The following is a 14617-nucleotide window of genomic DNA, read 5'->3' on the forward strand; positions in this document are numbered from 1 at the left end:
GCGTGGATGATAATTATGAGATTGGATTGGCGTAACATGGAGCCCATTGTTCAATATCCAAAGAGGGGCGTTGGAAATTAGTCACGGACGTTTTCTTTTTGGATGTTTCTTTTTTTTTTTTTCTTCCTTGGTGGAATATAACGGTGCAAGAAGTATGCATTGTGAAGTATGATTATTCCTGACCGCTTAGGGGAATGGTTCATTATAATCATAAACTCGGGTATCATTTATTCTCTTCGTATAAATATAAAAAACCGCTCACTCATTTAGCGGTGTATAATCAAAACCTCTCCCGGATACCGTTTCAATCTCGTTGTCAGCTCCTTCTCACTTATTTCCAACTCCGTACAAATCTGATCAAAGCAGTGCATCCCGTCCAAATACTTAGACAAGACCTTATCATCGATATAATCATCATCGTCTTCATCCTCTAGTATCGCCCCACTTCGGCTACCACTATGCACAGAAGAAGCATGCTCTCGGTCTCGTCTGTCTTCACTACGTCTATGATGGTGGCTATGACGATGATTACGGTGATGCTGATGCTGATGCTGCGCAATTGGCGCAGGCTCATCACCAGCACTTGATGCATAGGGGCTATTAGCCCGGGTCCCCGAGCCCCTGGACGAGGCTACACTGGGGATAGACAGCCGGTGGTGGGAACGCGGTGTTGTAGCACCTGACTTCAGCTGTGGAGCAGGCATACCAGTTGCAATGGCGTATTTGTGCACACGGTAAAGAAATCCTTTGATAATACCGAATGTGATAAAGCGGCGGATATCAATGTGAGTGAGTTGACGGCTATGTTGTATGTACCATTGCTTGACGCTCTGGCCTTGCTTCAGACTGGCGTACAACTCCACGATACCTACGCCGTCAACTACGTCCCGTTCAGTATAGGAGTGTTCCATGGAAGCAGTTCCGGTGCTGCCAACGGGAGGTATCATATTGTTGGTAGTAGCTGGGCTGGGGCTTGGGGCAGAACTGAGGCTTCCCGTTGTGTTGGCTGCGATGTCATTGATACCGGTGCCGGGATTCAAGTCCCCGACGGGGGGCCAGACATAATCGTTTTTATCAAAATGAGAAGGGAAAATGGCAGAAGCGGTTGGGGAGAGAGCAGTAGATGCAGTCGTTGGGGAGGCAGAGAGCGTATTGACATAACGAGCGCATTCTTGCTGCATCGCTTCATCGGCAGCAATGGTAGAACTGAATAGCGCCGTGGGGGCGTAAATGGCAGAGAATGAAAAGATATCGAGGAGAAACAGACAGCCGTAATAGAGAAGATGTCGGATCGCCCGGCAAGTGAGTGAGAAATCCGAGTCGGCCAGGGCGGAGATGATTCGAATGCTATTGACGCCATTGATATGTGGGACGATCTAAGAGTGTCAACTTAAGATATCGAATTAAATATAATGTAAATAATCATATTCAGTGAAACACTTACACGTTGCATTGTCAGATCCCAGTTCTCATCCATGAAGGCTTGATAACGTACTGTGAATAAAGGCACCTGCCAGGCGCGGACGGACGGAGGGGTGGGATAAACGGGGAAAAGCTTGATATTCAAAGTGTTGAGTTCATCTGTATTGGCGATCTTGTTAGCCATGGATTAGGAAAACGGGCAGGGGACGCGTTACCAATGGGAATCATGCACTCGCAATAGTTATTCAAGTCCTCCATCAGCGTCTCACACAAGCTATATACCTTTCCCTCACCACTCTTGGAGTGGTCCCTGGACAAGAACCCGCTCTGTTCTTCCAGTCCATGCATCAAATCTGCCAGCTTTTGGACAACGCTCTTATAGCTGCTGAAGTCTTCTTCCTCCGCCAGCACCAGACAGAAATTGAAGATAAATTCATTGCGGTCGTACCGGGGAGACTTCATGCAAATAGGATAGCCTAGGATACGATATCCATTCGTGCACACTTGAATCAGGTTTCCACAGAGCTCCTGGCGAGGGATCACGAAGAACGATATGTCGGAGAAGGTTAGGAAAACTGGTTGTGCGGGGGCGGTGGTGGAAGGGACAATCGCTCCATCGGGGACTTGGTGAACGACCTTGGGCCCTTAAATCCCTCTATTAGTTCAATAAGAACTGTACTAGGGCAGCTAAAAGGGATAGCTTACCTTCCTGAGTGTCAAATTTGCTGTAGAAAATGGCCTTAATCATGGTGGATGGGGGTGGAGCATCGGTACAATGAAAGCAGGTTCAGCTCACTCGGGGCTAAAGAGCATCTTTCTAAGGGAAATATACGCCTTGCTATAGATGCATTGTATAGCGAGGCTGCGCGCTGTGGCGAGACGGACAATCGCCTTGGTTAGGTAAGTGGTTGTAGTGGAGAGGAAGCTGGATGATGGAGTTGGGGAGCTTTGCGCGTGGGGATGGAGTTCGGTCGATCTGATCTTCCCTCCACCCAAGAACGACACAATACTAACTAACTACCAATATGTACGGAGTAGTGCGTTCTAATATATTTCACAGATAAATTAAATTAAATTAATTGAAAATTTTCTAGGACAGTTCTTATCCAAATCTGGCAAGCAACAGCTGTAATAGTTCTGTACTAGAAGCAATCATTACTCCCTAAAGCCCCAAAGAAAAAAAAAAAAGCCATGGAATGAGGAAACTAAAATGTGCAAAGGAATAGGATTTGGCAGTAAATCGATGGGGTATTGAACGACACTGGCAAAATAGTGAAAGCGCAAATCAGCTAGGAAATCTATAACAAACAGAAAGAATCCGCGAACTGCAATAAGTAGGAAAGTTGCGCCTGATGAATAATAATGCTGATAAGGAGAGTCCGCCACTCAAGCGCCACAAATGCATCCAAGATATGTATAAGAATGGGGGAAAGAGACAATTTTGCAAAGGGGAGAAGATCCTCCCCTTACGGTGCAAGAAGTCCTATCGGGCAGCTCTTGCAGGCGATTGGGGTGGGCGCTGAATGGTCGAGCGTGAAGAGAGTATGCTCGACGACGTGGGCAGGAGGAATGGCTCAGGGAACGAGGCAGGCTGTCGAAGGGAAGCTGTGCGTGTATGAGGCATGGAGGCAGGGATGTCGTACAAATAATTCAACGGTTGGCCTCGTCGGATTGCATTGAGGACGTCTGTGTAGCTCCCACGCTCGCCGGCCTCCTTGAGCCACTGCTCCCAGTCCGCATCCAATGGTACGTTGGCCCCTCGTTCTCGTGCGGCAGTTGCAGCAAGAAGACGATGGTTTAGTTCCACTCCACAGCTTTCTATTTCGTCGTCGCTTGACTCTTCCCCTTGTCTATGCTGCAACTCGCAGTCAACCCCCCGATCATCAATTCTATCGCTCATGATATCCACTTTCTCGCATGTGGCTGTCTTATCTTCCGACTCTCGGACAGGCTCCGGGCCGTCCTCACAATGAATTATGACAGAAGGAAGCGGCGAAGGCGATGCGGGTCGAATTGCATCGGCGGTTGTATCTCGTACTTTCACACGCTCCTCCTTCTCGTAGCGCTGGCGTGCGGACTTGGTGCCCTCCCAGCGACATAAGGAGCCTATTTCCTCCTCTGATAAACGAAGTTCATCGAAGACTTTGAATAACTTGTGGTGCCAAGGAAACCGGCTCAGTCTCATGCGGTGTGGGCCATAGGAATAGTCAAGACCCGGATATTGAGCTTCAACGCAATCTAGCGATCCATAGAAGGTCGACGTTTCTATGCGAACTTCAGGGACCAGGTTGAGAGCAATATGGGCAGCGAATGTTGCTGGATCGCTAGAACGCTGACGCGGAAATGTTGCTCGATGCACAATCTGAGCAAGAGTAGGTTTGTGCATTGTGAAAATAAATCTGATTAGAGAGAGCTGGTTAATAGGTGTGTTGGTCGAATTGGCTGGTTGGTGTAGGCGAAGCCTCTAGTCGACAGGGAGGAGGATAGTAAAGGGGAAGAAAGTTAAAAAAAAAAAAAAAAAAAAAAGGGAAAACTAGAGAGATAGAAATAGAAATAGATAGTACGGAGACCTGCGTACTCCGCAGAATCTAATAATAAGGCGGGGAGTGTAATGCCTGCTAAATATAGGATCCCTGAAGGAGCAGCAAGAGCAAGAAGAAGAGAAACTGAAAAAGAAGGAAAATATGATAGTAAATACGGCAAAGAGGGAGGAGATCAATCGGAGATTTGTAGCCCTTTCCTCCTGTTCGGGGAAGGGACCAGTTGCGGATCGTCGATCAATAGTTGGAAAAATAATAATGAAGGACAGGGCGGAATTGTGGCACGAAGGTGGGCTGGACTCTGGACGGCCGGAACTCACTAGAGTTTCAGCTGAGCAAGGAGCTCAATAGAATAAGAAGCAATATGTTGGTGTTATGTAGGTAGGAATGGTCAACGAAGAATAGGGGATGCAAAAAGGCATGCCTTGTTGGAACGATGCATGAGATAGACCATCCAACACGTGGTAGTGATGGCAGTGATGGCAGTGATGGTAGTGAGGTAAAAAGGATGCGATGAAGCCTTTTCTTGATTGTTGGACTAGAGCGGCAGACGGGCAATGACACAGTTAGAGGAGGTTATTAGTGAGATCTCAGCGGCGATCTAGAATAAAGTAAAAGGGGGCAAAAAAAGAAAAGAAAAGGAAAATGACAGAAGAATGTTTAAGATGGTAATAGTATTAACCGGTGGTACAGGATAATAAATCCGCGATGGCCGGAGAATGGGCAAGGGAATATTGTTCCTTCCCTTGTTCCTCTCTCGGAGGAATTCCCAAATCAAAGCGAACTTCGTCCCCTGGATGGGATTGAGTCGAGGGAAAATAGGTGGAGGAATAGCGAATATGATACACCACTGCCAGCGAACTAGCCAGGCACAATGTGGCTTCAGGTACCGTTAGGACCCAAAGTCAACTCCGTCCGCTTTATCTAGAAAGCTGGAGACGAAAAGCCAGTATCCATGCTGGATTCACAGGAACGAATATGTAGAGCAGTAGGTTTCTGGAAATCCGATCCGGGTCGAAAATTCAAATCGAGACAGGGACGAGAAAAATGAGCGAACGAACGGTTTTATAGTGGTTAGGTTCCTTGCAAGTCGGCTGACCACGCATACAAATGACCAGCGCATAGAAATCCATACTTTGCGTGGTGTACTGGACCCAGTCTCGCTGGGGGTGAGTTAGCCACCTTAGATCTGCTACAACAGCTGAATTCATCGACAGACGACTCGTCCACCTCGCTCGTCGAGTAAACCCATCGATCTGGTGCGCTGGCGGGCGGGCCCTTGGGCCACTCGTTTCGCGGAGGTTATCTGCACGGCCACTTGGTCAACGGTAGCCCTGCTCTTGTCTGCTGGCCTTCATGCTGGGGCCCTGTAGGTACTTGGACGGGGGAATGCGACTGGACATGAGAGTATTTTGGTAGATAGAAGGTCTAGGCATAGTTCGAAGTGGGAAATGGCCGTTGTCTAGCTGCTTCTTGATAGGTGATCGATCCGACTTGTCAATCCAAGTGCATGACAGGCTCCAATGGCTGGTGAGGTGTCGGAGTTGAGATCGGTATGATTATTTCGATAATGATTCGCCACTTAAATTAATCTGAATAAGAAATAATAACGACCAGAGTTGAGTAATGATTTGGTCGTTTTCTGTGCGGCTTCATTGTTGAGAAATCAGTCCGTATTGATTTTCTGGTTTGCTTCATAGATCCATGACAAAAAAAATATATGTATAGAATAAAATAATCACGTGCAGACAGCTTCGAACATCCCACCTCAGTTATACCTTTTTCTCATCCTCATCACCCTCTCAGTCTCAATGAATAATTTTAGCCGAGCAGAGTCATCTGACTAGAATGCTATTGCCGAATCTCTTCCTTATTTCCCACTATTATCGGACATCAAGGACCACCGATGTCGACCTTTGATGGGTTTGTCCGGGGTAAGTAAATTATCCCCCTCGCGTCTCAAGCCCACTGCTGACTGACTACACGATAGAGTTTCCTTTTATAAGAAGTATGTCAAACCTACATCTGTGGGACTTTGAGCTTTGATTTTCTGAGACATCCACTGCAGTCGACTACTTCCGCAAAAACCCACAGAGACCGCCTCCTCTAGCATGTTTCCTTAGCCATGTTCACAGTGACCATCTGCAAGGACTCGAGTCCTTTAGAGCTCCTTTTATCTACTGCTCTTCAGCAACGAGAGAGGTGTGTGCTTTGCCCATGTTTTATCATAATGCTAAAATTCGTTGAAGCTTCTTTTGCGGATTGAGAAATATCCCCATCGTATCAATTTTAACAATGGCGTTCTCGAATGTCGAAGACTTCATTACAAACACTTGTCAAAATTTCTGGTAATTTTCATCTACAAACAGGTCATCTCTCATACTGACTTGAACTAGCGGCCAGTTCCATTAAACACACCAACAGAGATCGATTTAACCCCACGGTTGTCTATCAGAGTCACTCTGCTGGATGCGAATCATTGTGCTGGGGCGGTAATGTTCCTGATTGAGGGTGATGGCAAAGCTATTCTTTATACAGGGGACATACGCGGTATGCACTCGATAAATCGACAAATTTGGCTTCCTATTTTTCAAATATTATCTTTGCTAATCGTGGCTTAGCGGAGGCATGGTGGGTTAATAGTTTAATCAGACATCCAATTCTTATCCCTTATACCTTGGGGAACAAACGATTAGACAAGATATATCTAGACACTACATTTGCTCATACCTCCCACGCATACGATGATTTTCCGTCAAAAGCAGAAGGGATCGCTGAACTGTTACGCAAGCTTGAACCATATCCGGAAGACATCAAGTTCTATTTCCGCGCCTGGACATTTGGATACGAAGAAGTGTGGACAGCACTCTCGGCCGCCTTGAAATCCAAAGCAAGTATCTAGTCTACATACAAGTTGAACTGCATATTCGCTAACTTACCCAGGTGCATGTAGATCGGTATCAAATGGGGTTATATATATCGCTTTCTTCGCGAGAAGGATATGGTACGACCGAAGTGCCTTTTCTCTGTGGCTTCGAACTCGGAAATGGAAACATACCTGGCTGTCTGAGCGACGATGAGAAGTCTCGAATTCATAGCTGCGAGCCGGGTGCCCACTGTTCCGCTATCATGTCAAACAGGATGGTTTATATCTCGCCAATAGTGAGTCGGACAAACGATGGGTTCGATGTCCCAGAAGTAGGAGCTGGTGGTGGGGGAGGTGATCTATATCAGACCCATGAACTTGAGCTTCCAGACCAATCAGCACTGGAGCGCCTCGAACTATTTTGCCGCGAGCGAATCCATGATCCACAAGTTCTCTCCAAAACCAGGGAAGCGCTGCTTGAAGCGTTTAAATCTAAAAATAGAGCCCTCTCGCTTGATAGCTATGGGATGAAGGATGCGCAAGACATGCCACTGGAGGAGCTGGTGGAGATTATCAGCCGTGGAAGTCAATCAGAAGAGCTAGAACTTCCGGAAACATTGAAGACATCGATGCAAATTTTGGACAAGTCAGGAAACCCTCTTCCCAGGACTATTGTACGTCAGCCCCCCTTCAACTTTACTAGCTTCAGCTTGTCTCTAATTCACGCAGCATTTTCCATATTCTCGGCATTCATCATATGCAGAGTCGTGTAATCTCATCGCCGCCTTCAAGCCTAAGGACATTCACCCCTGCACCGTGGACCCTCTAAGCTGGAACGAACACATGTCAATGCAAAATTTGTTCGGCCATCTCTGCTCTGATAATCAGTTCGAGCATGACGAACATATGCGAGTCATCAATGCAATTACCAGCCAACGCTCTAGAAAACGAGCAAGATACGACCATGACCTCTCAACCCAGTCAACTCAACACTCGTCTATCATGACCATAAGCTCCGACAGCGATCACCAACTCTCCCGAATTCCCCTCACCCACGAACCCAGCGAAGCAAAAGTAGGTAGCAAACTAAACGAGGCATCTCAACCTGAATCTCCACATCGTTCAGCACCCCAAGAACCACTGGAGCCACCATCGTCACACCAAATCCAAATATCAATCCCCTCTTCAACCGAGATACCCAACATATCATCACGAGACACAACCAGCGAACCGATTCAATTCTCATTATCTGCACCGAACCAGCCACTCAAACTACCGCCCTCAACTCCAGAGTCTACGGTTTCGAAACAAGCTGCAATCCATCAAGCCTGGCGCTTCCTTCACGACGCCCAACAACACCACAAACACTTCCATCTGGGTTCTCCCCCATCTTCATGGGCCATCGATGACCGCGAGCCACGTAGACGAAGCGAAACAGACACAGCCATACCCATACCCATACCCAGGCCCTTCCCTCAACCTCATGCACCACCCGCAACGAAAAATCTCGACCTTGACCCCCAACCCGAAGAATCCAAATCCGAACCCAACCCTTATTTCATATCGAGAACACCGAATCCAATAGCTCGCGGACAAGACCACGAAACACCCATGGAAATAGGCATCATCAACACCAACACCGAACCCGAAACCAACACGGGCCATGACCCATCCAGCCAACAAAGCCACAGCCTCTCCGTCTCGTCCTCCGCCTTCGCCTTCTCAGGCCAAGAGCAAACGGAAGACCAGAGAGTATTCCTCAACCCTGAGGATAAATCGTCTGCTCTAAGTGATGGCGATGAGCGAGAAATGCCCGATGACCTGGCTGTGAGCGTAGATCCGGATTTAGATCCAGAGACACGAGGAGGTCCCTCTCTCCAACGAGAAAGGTCAACTCGCGCACGGAAAGCGGCGTATCTCGCGGCCAAGGCGGATAGTTATGATGCCTGGGCGTCTATTTCGCTTGTTTCAGCGGGGAATAATCATACAGAGGAGGAGATTGAGTTGTAACCGTAACTTCTCACTTTTATTTACCGCGTAGCTCTTTTACAACTACTTTATTACTTATACTATACGATTTTATGTATTCATAATCCTAACGCCTTAGGAAGGGGATTTTAATGAATTGGAAAGAAACGCTTGGATTTAAAAATTAGAATCATTATACTCATTTATTTTGTCACGCTTTAAGATGCCCTTGGATAAGGATAGTATTAACCTGTATTGCTTTTTCCGACTGTCGCAAAAGGGGCAGCAGCAGACATGCAAACTCGGAATATTCCAAGAAGCACAGAGGAGGAAGAAGAAGAAGAAGAAGAAGAAGAAGAAGAAAGGGGGATAGGTCGGACTACGTCATAGACAAGGGACTAGTAAACATAGTAATTTTGGGTGAGAGGGAGTGCATCTGCCGGCTCGGCTGCACAGAGGGCGCCATCTGCTTCGACTCGGTAGCTTTCCGGATCGACCTTCATTTTAGGCATGATGTTGTTGAACTTCATATCGGCCTTTCCGATGCTGCGGCAATTTTTGACAGCTTCGACGCGTTTCTTGAGGTCGTATGTCTGTACGACTCCGGCGTCGATGGAAGCTTGGGAAACGAACATGACGGACAGACTGGGGACTTGGGCCTGCGGAAAGGTTAGATTGGTAGATATATTTGTTCGGGGAGAAGGGGCACTGTACGCCGAATTGTGGCCGCATGGTTACTGGCTGAATGGTAGGAATTGATCCGTTAGGGTCGCCCTGTTGGTCCCGCCAAGTCAGATAACTCTATATCTACAAGGGAGAAAGGGTGCTCATACCATCATAGAGGCTACGATCATGCCGCTCTTTAGAATCTGGTTAGGCTTTGTACCGAAGGAGCTTGGGCTCCAGATAACCAAATCCGCAAGCTTGCCGACTTCAACGCTTCCGATCAAGTGGGACATGCCTTGTGCGATGGCTGGGTTGATGGTATATTTGCTAATATACCTCTTAACACGGAAGTTGTCTGCGTCTGTTCCTTCATCCTCTGGTAGTGTACCACGCTGCTCCTTGTTCTTGTGTGCAGTGTTCCATGTTCTCAGGATCACTTCTCCACAGCGCCCCATAGCTTGGGAATCAGACGACATCATACTGATCGCCCCAAGATCGTGGAGTACATCCTCAGCAGCGATCGTTTCCGCACGGATACGACTTTCAGCAAAAGCCACATCCTCAGCGATATTTTTAGATAGATGGTGACAAACCATCAACATATCCAGGTGCTCATCGAGGGTGTTCATCGTGAATGGACGAGTTGGGTTCGTACTGGATGGAAGCACGTTGGGATGTTCCACAACCGAGATGATATCCGGAGCATGACCACCACCAGCTCCTTCCGTATGATAGGTGTGGATCGTGCGATTCTTGAAGGCCTTGATAGTTTGTTCGACAAACCCGGATTCATTGAGCGTGTCGGTATGGATCATACACTGTACATCGTATTTCTCGCACATATCAAGGCAGGTATCGATTGCAGCAGGTGTCGAGCCCCAATCTTCGTGGAGTTTCAGACCAGCAGCTCCAGCAATAATCTGCTCCTCGATACTCAAGCCGCCGCTGTCGTTTCCTTTTCCAGTTATAGCGATATTCATGGGGATATGGTCACATGCCTGGATCATCTGGCGCATATGAGTCGGCCCTGGAGTGCAGGTGGTCGCATTGGTGCCGGTTGATGGACCTGTTCCTCCCCCAAGGAATGTAGTAATTCCAGATGCGAGCGCCTCATCTGTCTGCTGAGGACAGATGAAGTGGATGTGCGTATCGAAGCCTCCGGCAGTAACAATCTTGTTCTCTCCCGCAATGACATCCGTAGAGGAGCCAATAACCATCTCTGGGTGAACACCATCCATTATGTCTGGGTTTCCAGATTTGCCAATGCCGACAATGACGCCATTCCTGATACCAATATCTGCTTTGTAGATTCCAGTCCAGTCGATAATAAGTGCATTCGTGATGACGGTATCCAGGCAGTCCTTCGAAGATCTTGCAGAGGCTTGGCCCATTCCCTCTCGAATAGTCTTTCCACCGCCAAACGTGCATTCATCGCCGTAGGATGTGTGATCCTTCTCAACCCGGACCCAAAGGTTAGTCAATCCCAGACGAACGAGGTCTCCGGTAGTGGGGCCAAACAATCGAGCATAAGCCTCTCGATCCATCGTGAAGGGGGCAACGAGTGCACTATCCGCTGTTGGTTCGGGAACATGGGCAAACCCTTCGACCTGCAGGCGTTGCATGATTTCATCTACTCGACTCAGATCAACCTTCCCTGAAGCGAGGAAATTACCCCCATGAATGACTTTGTTGCCTGCGATCTCGACGAGGGTAACCGTCTTGGTGTCACCAGGCTCGAATCTCACCGAGGTACCAGCAGGAATGTCGAGGCGATATCCATAGGCTCGAATACGATCAAAGTACAACTGTGGGTTGGTTTCAATGAAATGGTAGTGCGAGCCAACCTGAATCGGTCGATCACCCTTACTCGTCACTTTAAGCTTGATTCTCTTTCTTCCATCATTCAAGGCGATCCGCTCGTTTTTCACGGGGATGACCGCCCCGGGCACCTTCTCCGGTAGGTAGTCTTCCGGGTTCGGATCCGGGAATGTATCCGCTGGGGGTATCGGTAGGAAGCTCCCATAAAGCGCCCTTTCAAGGTCTCCATCTTCGGAGCTAATTGGATGATGTACTGTTACGAGATAGCTACCAGTGGTAAAAGTGCCTTCCACCTGCAGTTCTACCAATGTAGAAACAACGGATGGCAGAACGTGGCGGCGACCAAGCATGGTTTTGCCGATAGACATCAAATCGGCCACGGAGTATTGCCCATCGCGAATCAACTGGTAAGCGAATAACAAGGTTAAATACAAGGCCCAACACTACAGATGAGTTCACCCACCTCGTGCAGATTCGAGGAGATCAGCGCCTAGTTCACGCCATTAGCCACTTATCCGATGGAAATCAATTCTACACCGACGCATATTTGAAGACCGTATTAACATACCACAGCTTCTGCGTGATTGAGTCTCACGCCACGTGCAAGGCGCCGCTGGGCCAAGGATCCCAGTTGCGAGATTGCGAGTTTATCGAGCTATACGAGGTGGGATGTCAGCTCAAAATAAGCAAGAAACAACCAATTGCGCCCTCCTGAGCAAGAAAATACCTCCTTTGGAACAAGATGCATCTTGAAGGAAGAAAACCACTAGGACTACAAGTGCAGTCGCGGGAGAGGTCAAAATCGAAGAGAAAACGGAGACAGGAGAGTTGTATATATATATATGTATATATATATACATAACTTGTAGGCTGGCGCCGGCCGGGGGAAGTGCAGTGTAGATGGTGGGGTTGGTGAGATCAGGTCACGGGAGGGGGGGAAGCCTGATAAGAGCCTAATCCGGCCTATGATGAGGGAGGTGTTAATTCATCATGTAGTTGTCAATGGGTTTGACACACTCTTTACTGCTTCAGGCTGAATAGTACTATCTGGGGTAAGGTAGATCCGTAACTACCAGGTACTAATGTATGCATGCATGTATGACAGTATGTACATACGCGATACGTATGTACCCAAGTTTATTGGTTGACCTCCTTACTGGACATAGATAGAGACATATGAGCCTTTCGGCCCAAGCGAGACAACAACTAATATCAAAAGACTGAGAGAAAGAGCACAAATAAGAATTCACAAATGAAATACTAACAAATCCAAGGTCCGAATATCTGCCACTTCCGGAGGACTAGCCTCGCAACCCTAACCCTTACCCTTCAACTGCCACAAACACCGTTTACTCGTCCGCGCTGACCTCACTCTTGCGCCTCTTCTTCGTGCGCTTTGCGTCGCCTCCAAGGGACTTGCGGCTAGCAGCGGGCTCCTCCTTTTCTTTCCTGGCTCCACGCTTCTTCTTCTCCGGCGACTCATTTCGGGCCTTCTTCTCAGTAACAGGCGAGATCGCTTCCTTGGCCCTGATCTCACTGCGACGGCGCTTGCCACCACGGGGAGGTGTTGGCTCCTTGATGGGCTCAGGCGAGGACTCTTCTTCCTCTTCCTCTTCCTCCTCCACTTCCACCACCTCCTCCTCCTCCTCTTCTTCGGCTTCTCCGGCTTCCTCCTCCTCTGATTCCTCCGATGCCTCTGCTGCTACGACTCCCTGTTGCAGCTGGTTGGCTGCCTTTGCACTGTCGTCATCAGTGTATGGGAGGCCGGCCTTGTAAGCCTTGACCTTCTCCTTGTAGACTGCCAGGTTGTCGGCATACAGCTTCTTCCAGACCTGCTCACTTTGTAAGCCATACATACCATACGTGGTTTCGTGATTAGTCATAGACGGGAGAAAACATACCTCCTTCTGAGGTTCTGGCATCTCAGCCCAACGACGAGTACCCTCATCGGAGACGTCTTTAGGCTTCGCAGAGGGCCCCATCTCTTCAGCGATGATAGAACGATTGTGTTGCATGAACAAGAAGAATGGAGTCAAGGCGCGCTTGGGAGCATTGGGGTCAGGGGGAGCGCGCTTGCGCTTCTTCTTTTCGCCCGAGTCAGACTTGGCTCCAGGGCTGGAGGCGCGGGCACCCAGCACACCATTCTCGCGGAGAGTATTGGTGATACCGCTGGTGATTAATGCAAGATCAAGACTGGTGGTGTCGCGACCCAGGACAGTGTTGGAGTGGTTGATATAAGCCCGTGACAATTCAAAAGCAGCAGACTGCAATTGTGCAAGGCTTGCAAGAACCTTTGAATAATGTCAGTGAGAGTCGGTGGGGATGCGGAAAATTCCGGTAGGGGCAGGAACAATAATAATATTTAGGAAAAAGCAGGTCAAATAATATGCGCGAAATAGGGGTTTGTGTAGGGGGGGGGGGATAAATGCGCCCCAGCACGATAATGTGGTGAGGTCATCCCAGGTTGCGCGCCAAAGGCAAAACAAAAATAATGCACGGCGAGCGCTCGTGTTGTTGTTTTAGGGGCTTGTATTCGGGGGTAAGAGTCGCCAACTTTTAAGCGGGAACCACGCCGGGAACAACGCCTAAAGGGGACAAGGACCATGAAAAAGGTAAACAGGAGGGCTGGCTGGCTATTTTTGTTTACTGAACACGCGTGTGGGCAGCAGAGCAGGTTCCAGCGGTGCAGCGAACGCCAGAAAGTTGGGGAGGGGGGGGGGGGGAACGGAAGCGCCCGCGTCGAAGAATAAACAAAAAAAAAAAAAGATCAACTTACACTGTCGCGAGTCTTGGTGAACTCCTCAATATTGACGGTGACGGTGGTGTCTTTCGACTTGGACTCATCCTTGGGAGCCATGGTGAAAGACCAGCTCGACAGATGAAGGAATGGAGAAGAAGAAGTTAAGGGGAGAGGAAGGAGTTGAGTTGGGTTGTTGGGGGAGCAGAGGAAGCGAAAAGGAAAAGAAATTTTCGCTAGCGGGGGGAACAGCACTGCTAAATACCTGGTGGGACGCTGAGAATTAACGTAGGCTTAACTATTATTACAATACATATAGGCCTTTTTGGTCCCGGGCTGCCCGCGTCCAGCATTCTAAACCCCACTCACCAGCCCGTAACTCTCAGAGAGTTTGGTGAGCATCACCACCAACTCAAGTCACGATTAGGTAGTACAATATACATAGATATAAACTTCTCAAATAAATCCAAAATCTCTTCGCGACCCATAATTTCCAATTCTTTCTTGCTCCAACCCACGCTGAACGTGACCATCACTTACTATATATACCTATACAATAACTCAAGTACGTATAGTTAACTGTCGCCGAACTCTGGAAAG

The 14617-nt window shown here is 48.4% G+C and overlaps 4 protein-coding genes across 4 annotated transcripts; 1 reads left to right on the plus strand and 3 right to left on the minus strand.

Moving 5' to 3' along the window:
* Window positions 1-266: 266 nt before the first annotated feature.
* P175DRAFT_0508001 (nitrogen permease regulating protein NPR2) lies at window positions 267-3808 on the minus strand (the record flags this gene model as incomplete). Its single annotated transcript, XM_040898304.1, has 6 exons — window positions 267-430; window positions 533-1376; window positions 1445-1581; window positions 1638-2066; window positions 2128-2147; window positions 2976-3808. The coding sequence occupies 6 exons, from the start codon at window positions 3806-3808 to the stop codon at window positions 267-269; spliced, it is 2427 nt and encodes an 808-aa protein (XP_040754686.1).
* A 2060-nt stretch (window positions 3809-5868) lies between these two features.
* Window positions 5869-8967, plus strand: P175DRAFT_0522324 (putative DNA repair protein; the record flags this gene model as incomplete). Its single annotated transcript, XM_040899251.1, has 8 exons — window positions 5869-5896; window positions 5953-5970; window positions 6031-6164; window positions 6212-6310; window positions 6359-6512; window positions 6584-6852; window positions 6906-7502; window positions 7558-8967. 8 exons carry the CDS (start codon window positions 5869-5871, stop codon window positions 8836-8838), a joined length of 2580 nt encoding a protein of 859 aa, XP_040754687.1. The 3' UTR covers window positions 8839-8967.
* Window positions 8968-8997: 30 nt separating this feature from the next.
* Window positions 8998-12028, minus strand: P175DRAFT_0555945 (urease Ure; the record flags this gene model as incomplete). The annotated part of the gene is made up of 6 exons (XM_040900657.1): window positions 8998-9455; window positions 9511-9570; window positions 9630-11684; window positions 11744-11770; window positions 11849-11935; window positions 12008-12028. 6 exons carry the CDS (start codon window positions 12026-12028, stop codon window positions 9195-9197), a joined length of 2511 nt encoding a protein of 836 aa, XP_040754688.1. The 3' UTR covers window positions 8998-9194.
* Window positions 12029-12296: 268 nt separating this feature from the next.
* On the minus strand, window positions 12297-14192 carry P175DRAFT_0499833 (uncharacterized protein). The gene is made up of 3 exons (XM_040896825.1): window positions 14057-14192; window positions 13182-13571; window positions 12297-13112 (listed from the first exon to the last, which is right to left on the minus strand). Exons 1-3 carry the CDS (start codon window positions 14135-14137, stop codon window positions 12630-12632), a joined length of 954 nt encoding a protein of 317 aa, XP_040754689.1. The 5' UTR covers window positions 14138-14192; the 3' UTR covers window positions 12297-12629.
* Window positions 14193-14617: the final 425 nt, after the last annotated feature.

The sequence above is a fragment of the Aspergillus ochraceoroseus genome, assembly GCF_002846915.1.
Source record: "Aspergillus ochraceoroseus IBT 24754 chromosome Unknown P175scaffold_2, whole genome shotgun sequence".
NCBI classification, from domain to species: Eukaryota; Fungi; Ascomycota; class Eurotiomycetes; order Eurotiales; family Aspergillaceae; genus Aspergillus; species Aspergillus ochraceoroseus.